This window comes from Lepus europaeus, chromosome 1, assembly GCF_033115175.1.
Source record: "Lepus europaeus isolate LE1 chromosome 1, mLepTim1.pri, whole genome shotgun sequence".
Taxonomy (NCBI): Eukaryota; Metazoa; Chordata; class Mammalia; order Lagomorpha; family Leporidae; genus Lepus; species Lepus europaeus.
In genome coordinates, this window is record NC_084827.1 from 4,258,251 (window position 1) to 4,272,360 (window position 14,110).

Sequence of the window (14,110 nt, forward strand, 5' to 3'; positions counted from 1 at the left end):
CTAGAACCCGGTGTGCCGGCACCGCAAGGCGGAGGATTAGCCTAGTGAGCCGCTGTGCCGGCCCCAATCTGTGTTCTTGACAGAAAGCAGAGCCAACCAGAAAGTCCGTACTCTGAAAAATACTGCATCTCTTGTCTTGTCTCGATGTTGGGACTCTGGTTCACCAAAACCTTCCTTCTGATCTTCCTACCAGGGGTGTAGACTGGAGAGAAAATGTCTTCATGGCAAAGGCATGAGCCTTGGACAACACTTCTTTCCTCATGGGGCCTCTGGGACCTCAAATAGCCAAGCTTACTACAATACCAGCTCTGCCCTAAGGAGGCTATTTCTCCATGCGGACAGAGGATTGCAAGCACCGAGGCCTTTCTCCCTCGTCCTAACCCTCTTTCCTTCACCTATGACAGCCCAGCTGTGGAGCTGTGGAGGTGGGGGCTTGGCTTCCCTTCTTTCCCCCATCCCAGTATCCTTCCAGGAATCACCTGTGCTCCCTCTCCAGCCTCAGAAATTAAGTTTCCTTATCACCAGCAAGTCACCCATCCCCAGTGTAGCCAAACATAGCCAATCTAACGCCAAACCTTGAGATGGGAAAAACTGCAGGTGTGTTTGTGCAGGGAGCAGTGGTCCTCCATTGCACGCAACCCTCTCCCCGACCCGGGCAGGTATAAGACCAGCTCACCAGCACCTGCTCAGTTGTACTTCTGTCACCATGAACCCACTCCTGATCCTTGCCTTTGTGGGAGCGGCTGGTGAGTCCCAGGCCTTGCTGCACGCCCTGCCTGAACCCTTGTCCAGGAGACGTGCTCTGCCACTACCACTGCCTCTTCTATGTTGCCTGCACTCTGATATTCCATTTCTCCTGCTAGTCCTCTCTCTCCCACCTTCTCGAGCTTCCTTTAAGCCTCACCTTCCTCCTGAGTCCTCCCCACCACACACACATACACTGCCACTCCTCCCAATCAGGGCAGTGGTGGGAAGTCAGGTGGAGGTGGGCCAAAGGCTTGGCTCTGAGAGCTCTGGGATGGCTCCACTGTAGCTCTTCTTTAACTTGAACGCTCCTAGGCTGGGGAAGGAAGCGGTGTTGAAAAATTACTCATCCCCGAGACTTAGCCCTCAAAGCCTCATTTCATTGGTCTGGGCTGCAGCATGTGAATCGGGTTTCCAAGCTGATTGCAGATTCCGCAGTATGCAGCCGAGGTTAGGAGCCATGTTCTAGTGGCTGACAGCAGTGTCTCCCTTTGTCCTAAGTGCACTGGGGCTATCTCCACTCTGGCTTCCCTGAGCAGAGTTGAATTATCGAAGAAGGTGGCTACAGCTAGATTTCCTAGCCAGGTCAAACTACCCTGACAACTGGGACTCGGAGAGCCATGGGGAACAGACCACGGATAAAAGACAGAAAAGCACTCTGGGCTGAGATGACCGAGTTCTAACCCATATAGCACTAGGGGGTTCTGTGAGGGCATTTCTGGCATCCTCACCCAGAGCCCCTGTGTGCTGTCTCAGCACGTGCTCTGCAGACACAGGGAGGTCAGGACAGCTGAGTCTTGGGGTTCCTCCTGGGGACGGCGGTGCTCCCCACTTGCCTGTCATCTCTGTGGTCAGCAAGGAACGCTGGTTAGCATGAGGCAGCCACAGGGCTGAGGCTCCATCTGCCAGCAGCTGAACTGGCTTCTCCCTTCTTCTTCTCTCCAGTCGCTTTCCCCGTTGACGACGATGACAAGATCGTTGGGGGCTTCACCTGTGAGGAGAATTCCGTCCCCTACCAGGTGTCCCTGAACTCCGGCTACCACTTCTGCGGGGGCTCCCTCATCAATGACCAGTGGGTGGTGTCGGCGGCTCACTGCTACAAGTAGTAAGTGCTGGGTCCTCCACTGCCCGCTCAGGGAGCCTGGAGTCCATCCAGGGGAGTGCTCAGGCTGGGGAATGTAGGTGGAGGCCAGGATGGACAAGACAAGTTGCTGGCAGCAGCCTCTCACCCCCAAAACAAATCCACAAAACAGCAGAGGCCACAGGTGAGAAAAGCAGGGGGGGATTCTTTGGGGGCATAAGGACCAGTGGCAAAACCAGGCAAGGATATTATTGCTCAATACCCTTTGCCAGCTGACAACCAGGAAAACCACCTCAAAAACAAACAACAAAAAACCTGCTGCCTAGGTCCTATACCAAGGCAATGAACTCAGACTTTCAGAAAGAGGGGTTGAACCTTAGTGCGTTCATAAAGCTCTCTACTCTGGAGAGTCTCTTGTGTAGACAGAGCAGAGCTGAGTACCATGAACCCCATCCAATATTCTCTCTGGGTGTGCGTCAGGTCCACCTGGAAGTCTTAGTCAGAGACTGCATGGTCCCACCCCCAGAGTTCTGCTTCAACAGGTCTGGGGTGGGGACCAGGAGTTTGGAAAATCCCCAAGGGAAGCTGGAGCTGCAGGTCCTGAAACAACACTTGCAGATCCACTGGCCTGGGTCATACAGGATGAAGGTGAGAGTAGGGTAGCGGTCACTGCAGGCCTAGCAAAGACAGAGGGTGACGGGCACTTGGGGGCCCAGGATGCTGCATGCAGAGGGGCTGGCAGACAGAAGGCTGACGAATCACCCCCAGTTGCAGCCCCTCTCTTCATGCCCTCTCTACCACCACCTACCTCTGTAGCTAACAGGGCCTGGTCCCCCACCTGCCTCACCTCCCACTCACGTACCTCCCTGGGACATTGCCTCCAGGGCTACCCATGATCGGGGAGTCTAAGAACCCCGAAATGTTCTGGCCTAGAAAATCCCCCATCAGGTCTCTCCTTCCTCACAGCCGCATCCAGGTGAGACTGGGAGAGCACAACATCGAAGTCGAGGAGGGGGGTGAGCAGTTCATCGACTCGGCCAAGGTCATCCGCCACCCCAGGTACAACAGCTGGACCCTGGACAATGACATCTTGCTGATCAAGCTCTCCTCGCCTGCCACCATCAGTAGCCGGGTGGCCACCATCTCTCTGCCCAGCTCCTGTGCACCTGCTGGCACCCAGTGCCTCATCACTGGCTGGGGCAACACCCTGAGCTCTGGTGGTGAGTGGGACTCTTCACCCTGCTACTTCCCTCTGTCCCCACATTTTCCAGACCCAAGAATGTCCTAGAGTTTGAACACTTTGCTTCCATCCCACAAACACTTGGCAAACACCCATTGGATGCGAGGTTCTGAAGTGAGTACCAGAACTGCAAAGTCCCAAAAAATTGACTCCGAGAATTAAAAGAGAACAGAAGCGGGTCTTGCTTTTGTTACACAGAGGGAAGGGGTTAACAGTGATCCTTCTGGGAACCAAGAGCCATTATTGCTTTCTGGGGCTTCCGTTCTTGGAGTCCTGTGGCGTCACTGCCGTCAGTGTTTAGCATTGGATTCTTGTTCTGCAGCCTGGCCAGCCCAACTCACTTTTCTTCTTTCCTCCGTCTCTCCCTGCTCCTCAAAGTCAAGTACCCAGACCTGCTGCAGTGCCTGTACGCCCCGCTGCTGAGTCAGGCCGACTGTGAAGCCTCCTACCCTGGCGAGATCACCAGCAACATGATCTGCGCCGGCTTCCTTGAGGGAGGCAAAGATTCCTGCCAGGTGACCTAGCCCCTTGGCGTGCTCAGATCTGTGCCCACCCCCAGGCCCCACCCGGATGCGGGATTTGAATGCCCAAGGTTGTGAGGCATGGGGAGGAGGGTTGGGTGCAGGGCCCCAGGGAGAAGTGAGGAAGACTCCCCTGTGCCACCTATCATCTTAGTAAGAACGGGGGGGGGGGGGGGGGGGGTCACGAGAAGCATTCGGAGCCACACAGCTGAGTAGAACAGCCTCCTTTAGGGTTCACAGTGAGTGTAGCTACATTGCTCATGTCTCTGTCTCTCCTTTTTAAAATGATTTATTTATTTATTTATTTATTTATTTATTTATTTGAAAATCAGAGTTTCAGAGAGATGTGAATACATAGGAGAAGGAGAGATCCTCCACCCACTGGTTTACACCCCAGGTGGCCACAACAGCCAAGGCTGGGCCAGGCAGAAGCCAGAAGCTAGGAGTTTCTTCCAGGTCTCCCACGTGGGTGCAGGGGCCCAAGCACTTGGGCCACCTTCCACTGCCTTTCCCAGGACATTAGCAGGAAGCTAGATTGGAAGTGGAGCAGCTGGGACAAGAACTAGCGCCCATATGGAAGCTGGCAGCACAGGTGGTAGCTTTACCTGCTACCACAAGGCTGCCTCCATGTCTCCCTCTTTACCCAATTTGTCTCCTGTTCCCAGGGTGACTCCGGTGGCCCCGTGGTCTGCAATGGAGAGCTCCAAGGCGTTGTCTCCTGGGGCTACGGCTGTGCCCAGAAGAACAAGCCTGGAGTCTACACCAAGGTCTGCAACTACGTGGACTGGATTCAGCAGACCATTGCTGCCAACTAAAGGCCCCAGTCCTCCACGCTCATTGTGCCAATAAAGCGACTGCTTGTGCTGCCTGTGTCTGAGCCTGCTCCTGCGTCTCCCTTCACCCTGGGCAACATCCTCCAGCACGGGGTCGGCCATGGGCGCTTTCCCGGAGGGACAAGCAGAGCCCTGCCCCCCATTCCCAAACTATGCTTTGTGCAATATCAGAGTAGCAGGATATGAAGGGACAGAAGCCAAAACATACTAAGCAGAGAGGCACGAGGCACTGTTTTCCAGAGAAAAACATTTCAGGAAAGTTATGCTTACATGGTTTCTTTTTTTCCCCTTTTCTTTCTTTCTTTTTTTTTTTTTTTTTTTTGTTCTGGAAGAATATACTGGAAAAAATTTTTAATTAATTTTGGGGATGATTTTCCTATGATACCAAACTCAGAATTTAAGAAAATATTGATAAGTTATTCAGCTATATAAAATAAAATAACAACAAAAATTTTGCATGGCAAACACAACCTAAGCAAAGTTTAAAAAAAAGCAATAAACTGGTAAAATTACTGGCACTTTGCATCACAAAATGGTTGTTATCTATAACATAAAGAGCTGCTAAAAACAGGGAGAAAAATGGAAATTCAATAGAAAACTGGAAGACGTGTGGGCAGTTCATAGAGGAGATTCCAGGAAACCAGCTAATTTTGTGTGATCCGGGGACAGGACTGCATACTGTTTTGCAGAGAGGCTCCTCAACCCTGGCACTGTGTGCACATGTTGGCGCGGCGGGCAAGACCTCACAGCCTCCTCTAAGTCCATTCCTGCCCGGGGCAACACATCTGCGAAGCCCCAGCACTGACCACCCTGGCTCCTTCTGAGCCCCCTTTTTCACACTCCCTTGGTCGCCTGCTTGGACACCCTCCCAACAGCAGGTGCCCTCCTGGGAGAAGGCCCTGCTGGCCTCGCTTTCCCATCACCCCCCTGGCGGGTCTGGAGGACCGACAAGCGACCCGGGGTCTCTTCCCCCAGGCCTTGAGAACTCTCGCTTGGTGCGGCCCACATAATAAAACACCAGTGAGCACCCAGCCTTACAGGAGTCTTGAGTGGCCATGATCCCCATGGTGGAGAAGGAGAACAGAGCTCAGAGGCGACTGCTATTAGTGCACCCAGATGTGGGTGTGAGGTTTCACTTCCCTGGCTTCACAGCCTGTGCGTCTCTCCCTGGTCTCGCATTCTCTCTTGCTACAGCTGTGGTCCTTCTGCTCTGGTCTTCCAAGTCTCTCCAGCACAAGTCACCGACACATCTCTGCCTGGCCCTGGGGGCTCTGCTCAATGCCTGCCTTCCAGGCCGCGTGACTGCTCCCAGGGAGCTCCTCCTTGTAACACAGCTTCCTGGGACCCAGCAGAGCTCCTTATCTTGGAAATGGGCTCTCCTTCCTCTGCCCCTGCCAGCCCCATACCTCTCCCCCACCACCCCGGTCCTCCCCCTCGCTGCCTCCTACTGCTTACAAGCCCTGGGGGCCCCGCGCCCACCAGAGCCCCAGAACTTAGGCGAGGATCTCCATCTGTCACCCTAGAACTCACGGCAGTCTCTTCACGTGTCCCTTCCCCAATGGAGCAAACCGCGAGGGGGGACAGATGCTATGTGCGTTGATGTGAGTCTACTACCCTGCGGATAAGGCTCCACGAACCACAGAACACAACGCGTTATTGAGCATCCCGGCGTCTCCCACCGCTCCCCGCCCCCAACCCAGGCCCCGGGAAAGGCTGGGCGGAAACCCTGCTTCTACCCCAGGCCCAAAGCCGCGACTTGCACATTCTTCTCGCCCCCTCAAGCGGCCAAGCGCAGATTGCAACTACGCAGTCCTGGAAACATGAGGGACGGCTGCCCCCTGCTGTCCAAGCGGGTGAACGACCCCCAACCCGACCCCAGCCTGAGGGGTCTGTGCTCCTACAGGGCCCCCAGCCAACCTGGGGCTAGCTCCATGGGGATTCTCACGAAGAAGAACTGGGTCCAAGACAGAGTGATGTCGTCATTTGTGAGGCCAGGTCGGGTGAGGGTGCCCCGCTAGAGGAGTCAAGGGAAATTTTTACTTAGCGGGTAAATGATTGACAAAGGGAACAAGTCAGACTGGAAAAGGAGCAGAAACAGATCAGAAGCAACTGCGTGCCTGCGAGAGGAGAGGTAACGAAAGGTTCGCCATGCTCCAGTTGCTGAAAGCAATGGCCTCTTGTTGAGGCCGGGGGCACCGCGTTGTGAGATGTGTGCTGCTGAGGAGGTAAATAAGCAGGCTGTGTTCCCTGGAGTCTGAGAGCCTTGTCCTGGCAGCAGCCTGCTGCCCGCCAGACAGCGCGCCCATATCCTCCATGACTTGCACCTGTCCCGCTCCTGAGGCCCAGGTCCCCTGCCATGAGCTGTGGCAGAAACACCCAGGAAATTCTCCCTGTGCTACAATAAATGAGGAAGCCAGCCCCAGAGACTGTCTCCCAGAGGCTCCTGGGAGTGGCTCTGAAATCAAGCTTCCTAAGTTATCCCAGACACACTGAGCTAATTTGGGACCAGAAAACAGCTTCTTAGATAAACTGATCTTCTTTTCTTTTTAGTTTATTTATAGCCATTTTGTTTGAGAGGCAGAAACACACACAGAGAGAGACATGCACACAGAGAAAGATGGACAGACAGATCTCCCATCTGCCGGTTCACTCCCCAAATTCTTGCAACAGCCAGGTCTGGGCCAGGCCAAAGCCAGGAACTGGGAACTCCATCCTGGTCTCCCATGTGAGTGACAGGGACCCAACTATCTGAGGCATCACCAGCTTCCCCCCCGAGCTGCTCGTTAGCAGGAAGCTCAAATCAGAGCAGAGACAGAAATCAGGCCCAGGCACCCCAGTGAGGGTCTCGGGGACCCTAACTCGTGGGTCGAGTGCTCCATCAAATGCCCACTCCAGCAAATGCCAACTGAGAAGAAAAGAAGACAGCACTGGGAACAGCCACGATGGAGCAGAGTGAGACCACTGGAGCTGTGGCCGTGCCACAGGGATGGATGCAACTTGCTGAGTTTATCAGGAGGACCAGCCTGAAAATCCCCATGTCTGAAATGGTGACCGTTCTAAAAGCCTGGGATTTTTTTTTGTCTGAAAATCAACTGCAGATGTTAAGCTTCCGGCAGAGAAAGGAACCTGTTGTTCCAAGTGTGGCTCTGCTATGAGAAGTGTGCCAGTCTCAGCGAAGCAGCCCTTTTAAACCTCGTTGGTACTCAAGTTCACGGGCGGGATGTGTATCAGAGGAGTAGAGGACCAGGGGAAGACCTTGAACTCCTTCATATAGAACTTAAGAAAATTCTTCAGAGAGCATTAAAACATGTGACTCAGAGATGCTGAGGAGAGTGCATTCTGGGGAACACAGTACACTAAGCCAGACCAGTACAAACCTATCTACGTGGTGTACTGCTCCCGCACTCCCTATGCAGTCACGTCTTCCTCCAGGCTCAAGAGCAAGGTCCCGCTCTGGGTCGGGCGCTGACAGTCGCTAGCCAACACCATCGGCTTCTGAAAAGGCACCTGAGAAGCAGCCACCTGGACTCTCCTACGGCTATGGCTTTCAAGCGGTATCATCAGGACTTTGAAATCCACAGCCCTGCAACACCTCTACAGGAGAGGAGCCTTGGGCGGGACGTGAACACAGATTCAGGGATCATTCATGCAAATGCAGTAGAAAAAGACAAAGTCCAGAGGATAACCCAAGAAACCTTTGGAGACTATCCTCAACCACAACTAGAATTTGCACAATATAAGCTCGAAAGGAAGTTCAAAAGTGCATTGAATGGGGGCATCCTGACCCTCAGGGCAGAGCCCCTGGGGTGCCGAATAAAGTTCTCCAGCCCACATGCTTTGGAAGCACCAGCCAGAACTGCAGATCCATTGCTCGCTTGCATGCCCAGCGGGGAATGAATTATTTTAAACTCAGAGATAAATAAGAGCCATGTGGCTTTGTAGGCACAGCAGTTCCCTGACTACACATATTGCCAACGTATTTGTTAATGGCTAGTTGGAGAGCTTCTTTCCATGAATTTGTACAGCATCTTTCTATGAACTTGTGTTTTATAAATTAATTATTGGTATTGAAAGTTTAGAAGCCTTCATACAATTGTTGGGACTGTTTCCTCACCGCCTTGTTCTGCGGGGGATAGCAGCCTTGGGCATTTGAGATTCCACAGGGTATCGATGGCTCCAGACCTGACCCAAGTACCAGCATGCTCTGAGTCAGGCAGGAGGCACATGGTGGAGCCTGCTGGGCATCATGTCCAGAGTCCTCTCTCCCACTCCTGCCTCTTCTCCATCCTGGGCACGTCTGGTTTCAATTGCCAGTGTCAAGGGATTTTCTTGTAAGCCCTGGATAACATAAATAAACACCAAGAAACTACACCTGACTCAACGCTTCTGGGAGAATCATAAAGTTAGTCCGTTCAGAGGGAAGAGCTGGGTCCAAGAAGTTGTTATTGCAAGAGGCTGTTTATCTGATAGAGTTATATAAAATCATTGTTTTGTTGTAAATATGCTTTTCATAATCTTTTATCATATGTAATGTTCAAACTGACCATTATTATAGTCATTTGTGAATTAAAATATTGAAAATTTTAAAAAAGATAGTGTACAACTATGCTAATCTGAAGCTTGCTTTTTTCCTGTTAATAACATATCTTAGAGAGTTTTCCATAGCATTATAAAATATTTTTTAGTGTTGAGTAATCTTCACACTTTATTTACCCAGTTCCCGACAGATCACAGAACTGTCACTACAGTTCTAAGTGATGCAAATCTTTTACAAATAGTTCATTTGTATTGCAGAGTATTTATAGGATATGTTCCCATGGGTGGGATTGCTGGGGGAAGAATACACTTGTCTTTGGAGATACCTAAGTTGCCTCCCATAAAGCTTGTATCAGTTTTCATTCCTGCCATCAATTGGTGTGTAAAACTACTTATTTCACCACAAGCCAGCCAGTACAAGGATCTTCCATATTCCAGTTTGTCACTTAAACTGGTGAAAAGTCATGTTTCAATGTCACTTTGCTTTGCATTTTGAGGGACTGTTTCCTGCAGTTAAGCATATTTTGAATTTATTTTTATCTGAGCCACACACTTTGGGCCCGTCTGTATTGGTCTACTGGATCATTTTCTAATGGATTTGGAGGAGTGCCTCACATCTTGGGGAGGTTAGCCCTAATAGAGAGAATAGCAAATATTTTCCCAGATCGTCATTTATCTTCGGATCTGTTTATATTCTCCCCTGCAAGTGTGCCATCCTTATGTAGTCGAGCTTGTCTTTTTCTTCGTCTGGATTGTAGGTCATAGCTTAAAAGGCAATGAAAGGAAGCCCATCTGGTGAGTTGATATTGCAGCTGCTCCTATGCAGGTTGAACTTTAGGGTCATCTTGGGCAGGGGAAGAAATATCTGCTAACAACTCAAAGCATTTCTGTCCTTCAGGGGAGAGAGAAGACTGGCCGAGTCTGCACGGCCCTAGGAGGGCATCTGAGTGCTTCCCAGACTGACACTCTTCATCCAACCTCTCGAGTTTTCCATAACTCCACCCATCCAGCTGAGTCCAGAGGCTGACAGCATACATGGTCCCTCCTCTCCCACACCCACTCCTGCAAGCCCTCAGCGGTCATTTTATCTGCTTATGACTCGATCCCTAAAGACCTCAGACCCCAGCTGACCACTCTGCAGCTTCAGAATTTGCCCAAGGGAGAGAGGCTGGGTGCCGAGGGGTCCTGCTTTCAGACGCAAGGTGTGGCCCTTGACTGACGCACAGCGTGGGGGCAGGACCAGGGGGACAGGGGGCAGCGGCTTCACAGGGCGGTTCCCCAGTGTGACGACAGCTGGCAGAGGGCAGGTACGGAGGGAGAAAGGAGCCGGTTTAGCAGTCTTGCAAAGACACACAGCTCTGAAGAGCTCAGACATCCTGATGAAAGGACGTGGGGGTGAGGAGGGAGCCCCGGGTCTGGGTCGCACGCCACCTGCATGCTCAATGGAGTCAAGTCACCTGCCCTGTCCCCCACTCCCCTCAGCGGAGCGGCTGCTCTGGCAGTTTCTTGCAGCCTCCGAGGGGCGGGCCCATGGGAGGGGCCGTTTTTGTACAAAGCTGTAGCATTGTGGGGACAGGGGGCCACGGTGATGCAAGTCAACAGGCCGCCTTTACAAAAACCCTTCTGCCTGTCCAAGGTCCTCAGTCTCTCCAGTGTTCTCCCAGGTTCTGGGCTCCGGTGTGGTTGGACCCAGAATGCCTCCACCTCACCCCATGACCACAGATCGGGTCACGGCCCCGGACGAGGACACGCTCAGATTGGAACTGGGACTTCCCAGGTAGAGAAACTCCAAAGGGAAGAAGAACGTCTCGGTGGCCTCACAGGTGAAGGATCCAGGGAGACCCCTTCTCGCCTAAGCCAGGACAAGGTCAGTGGGAAGAAGCATCAGAGGTGACCTGACCCACAGAGGCCTCGGGGTGACAGCAGGAGTGCCCCAGTCCTGACGGAGGCAGTCACAAGTTCCGGGACCCCACCCTCCCCTCCAGGCTCCCACCCGGTCCATGGAACCTCTGAGAGGCAGCAATTGCATGAGGCGTCTTTGGAGAAAGGGCACAGGAGTTGGAATGAACTCTGCCACGCTCTGCAGTTCCAAGGGTCAGAAGTTGAAAATGTTCTTCCGTACCATACCCATGCAGCACAGGGCGATTCCTGAGCCCAGACTCCCCCAACACTGCCAAGGCCCTCCTCCCTCCACACCTTGAGTTCATTTTCCTCCTTGCCCCCATCACTGTGTCAACACTGAACTTTTCTTTGGAGAAGGCACCAGACTCACAGTTGTAGGTAAGACTTCTGCGTACCTTTCTGACTGCATTTGTAAGGGGGAGTGGCTCCACAATGTCCATTTTGGTGTGGCCGTGCTGTGCTGTGCAACTATGACTACACCTTCGGCTCAGGGACGAGGCTGACGGTTGTAGGTAAGGCTGGGGGTCTCTCGGGGGGGTACAGTGAAGGGGGACTCTGCTCTGGGAAATGCCTGAGGGAAGGGGAGACCCAGCTTAGGGATCTCGGTTGAGGGAGATGGCATCCCCTGTCTGGAATCGACTTCCAGGGAGGCTCCCTGTGAGGGTGAACCCAGCCGGGGGACTCAAGGGGGTCTCAGCAGACTCAGAGCCGAGCCTGGGGTCACACTGCCTCTGCGGGTAGACCCCTGAGACGGGGAGCAAGAGATGGACATGTGTCCGTCCAGTTCTCTGGCAGAGCTTCTCTGTAGGGCCCTCACAGGAGGCCACAGTCTCCTTGTGTCAGCTGGGCCCCGGGCAAGCTCTGGGAGTGTTTATGGAGTGTGTGAAGCAGGGCTGGTGCCTTGAGAGGGAGCAGAGCCATGAGCGCCGACCTCTCCCGACTCCCAGCTCTGCTCAGCAGACAGAGGGAGGTTTTGAAGTGGACCTGGGAGACTGTGTTCTGGAAACACCGTCTATTTCGGGGAGGGAAGCCGGCTCACTGTTGTAGGTAAGTAAGTCAGGGCTGGAGGGCTGGGAACCTGCCAGGAACAGCTGGGATCCAGAAGCAGCAGCCTCCGCCTCGGGTGCTTAGCTTGGGTCGTATTTTTATCAGGGGGACCTGAATTCATGCAAACACGGAGGGAGTAGCCTCCATTTCCAAGAGCTCATGGACCAGCTGTGCCAGCCTGGGCTCCCCATAAGGTGGCCTTCCTAGCTGGGGTCACCTCGTCTCCCCTGTCTCCTCGGATGGTGCCTGCCCTGGCCGTGACCGATGGGAGAGCCCCTGGCCTTGAATCTGTCACACACAGGAAGGAGACAGACACAGGGAGAGGCGTAGAGGTCCTCTGACTCCAGCATCTCAGGTAGCATAGTTGGCCACCACTGCCCCACCTCCCAGAGTTGAAATTCTCCTGGGACTGGGAGAGCGACGGCAGGTGGGCTGGAGAGGAAGGAATGGCAGGCAGCTGGCGGCAGTTTTCCTGCCGGTCTTTGATGCTGTGCTTCTAATGAAAAACTGTTCTTTGGCGACGGAACAAAGCTGTCTGTCTTGGGTAAGTAAAACGCTGCTTTCGGGGTGGTGTATTGCAAGCTTGGAGTTGTGGGAGTGCTCACGGGAGAAGGCAGGCATTGAGAACGCAGCGGAGAGAAGGCCGAGAGCACGAGGGCAGGTGGAGGATGAGCAGAGCCCCAGGGGTCCGGTGGGGAGCCCGTTTCTGGGAGGAAGGGTTCCCAGGAGCTCTGCCAGGGTTTGCCTCCTGATGTTAAACTGTGCAGCAGCAGCATTTTGGCAGCGGGACCCGACTCTCTGTCCTAGGTCAGATGCCGTACCAATGGTGGTGGGGTCACTGTGCCTTGGAGCGGAGTCCGTCTCTCCCCCTCAGGGCAGGGTAAACCCTCTCACCCCACGGGGCTCTGTGGGGCTGGGTCCACCATCCCCTTGGGTGCAACTTGGCTGACTCCTCCATTTCTCTCCTCCACACGTCCAGGCTGTGATCTGCCTCCCCCCGCTCTCCGTTCCCCTTCCTGCCACGAGCTACCCTGCCCAAGCCTCTTGCTCGTGCCCCTCTGGTCCCAGGACGGCGCTTCAGCCTTTTACCAAAGGGAATTCCTTTAGTGCAGAGCCGTGGTCCAGGCTGAGAGAGGTGCTCGTCCCGCTGTGGGGGGGCATGCAGCCTTGCCCCCTGGCTGCCGAGCTCTGGGTGGGTTTTACTCAGAGCCCCCGCAGCTGTGCTAATTCACCACTCTACTTTGGAGTCGGCACCAGGCTCACCGTGACAGGTATGGGGGCTCCATTACTAACTGGGGGCTGCCTTGTTTGGGCAGCGGGGAAGGGAATTGGGCACAAGGATAAAGGTCCGAGTCCCCGCTCCCTGCCTGGTGTCCTGTGCCCTCTCCTGCTTTGCTGGAGTTTGCCTGGCTGGTCCTGCTGTGTTTGCTGCGGGTCTCCGCCGCGGAGCTCTCTGCTTAGTCTTCAGGGTCGTGTGTTTTCCTGCGCTTTTCCCTGTTCTCCAGGGCTCTTCTCATCTCCCTTTTCTTGGTTCGTTGTTTTACTTCCTCTCCCCTCCTTTCCCCTTTTTATCAGGCCTCCTTTTTTTTCCCCTTCCCTTCTAAATCCACTTCTGCCTTGCTGACTCCATTTTGGCGAAAGGCTCTGTCTTCCCTGCCAACAATCTTCCCGTCTTCTACCTCCAGAATAGAGCCCTCCTGTGTGTGCTCCTCCTTCCCCTTCCCTCTGTCTCTACCAGTCTCTGAACACCAGCGTCCATCTCCCTGACGAACAGGGGGCCGTGGGGACCAGGGTGTCAACACCAGGGTTCTTTGAGGGCTGCTCCTGGGGTCTGGGGACAGAGGTCCCTGTCATAGCATTGCAGGAGCCGCCGGGGAGTGTCTGGGGTGTACTGTGCTTGACAGAGGTAGGGATTTAAGTCTGAATTAACAGTTACCATTTTAGCAGCAGATAAGGTACAAAGGAAATAGGCTGGACACTCATTTTCTCAAGCCTGTGCTTGGATCTATGCTGGGATAATGGGATAAGGGACTCATCATGAAACCTAACATAACATCACTACACTTGAGAGGAAGCTGGCAGCTGAACAGAGGGTGGTGGGGATGGCATGGGGTCTGGGCTGGAGATATTGCAAGGGCTGGAGGAAGGGGACCCAGGTCCTACCAGGATTAGGGGCTTGGGCAGCTAGCAGCCTTCAAGCTGAGGC

At 53.7% G+C, this 14,110-nt stretch overlaps 1 protein-coding gene, 1 pseudogene and 1 gene segment (V, D, J or C); all 3 read left to right on the plus strand.

The window, feature by feature from the left end:
• LOC133757555 (T-cell receptor beta chain C region-like) overlaps positions 1-14,110 on the plus strand; it is a 142,936-nt gene that overhangs the window by 125,258 nt on the left and 3,568 nt on the right. The window contains 1 exon segment of the C gene segment in view: positions 11,328-11,369. Within this exon segment, the coding sequence occupies positions 11,328-11,369 (42 nt within the window).
• Positions 707-4,401, plus strand: PRSS2 (serine protease 2). The gene is made up of 5 exons (XM_062188233.1): positions 707-746; positions 1,690-1,849; positions 2,792-3,045; positions 3,444-3,580; positions 4,252-4,401. The coding sequence occupies exons 1-5, from the start codon at positions 707-709 to the stop codon at positions 4,399-4,401; spliced, it is 741 nt and encodes a 246-aa protein (XP_062044217.1).
• LOC133757926 (centromere protein N-like) lies at positions 7,362-8,342 on the plus strand (annotated as a pseudogene).

What these genes read in the sequence shown, in the direction of transcription:
- PRSS2 (XM_062188233.1), top strand. Translation starts at nt 707, where the DNA reads ATGAACCCACTCCTGATCCTTGCCTTTGTGGGAGCGGCTG. An exon ending in TGCCTTTGTGGGAGCGGCTG is followed by an intron (nt 747 to 1,689) that starts GTGAGTCCCAGG and finishes TCTTCTCTCCAG; the next exon opens with TCGCTTTCCCCGTTGACGAC. An exon ending in GAGGCAAAGATTCCTGCCAG is followed by an intron (nt 3,581 to 4,251) that starts GTGACCTAGCCC and finishes TCCTGTTCCCAG; the next exon opens with GGTGACTCCGGTGGCCCCGT.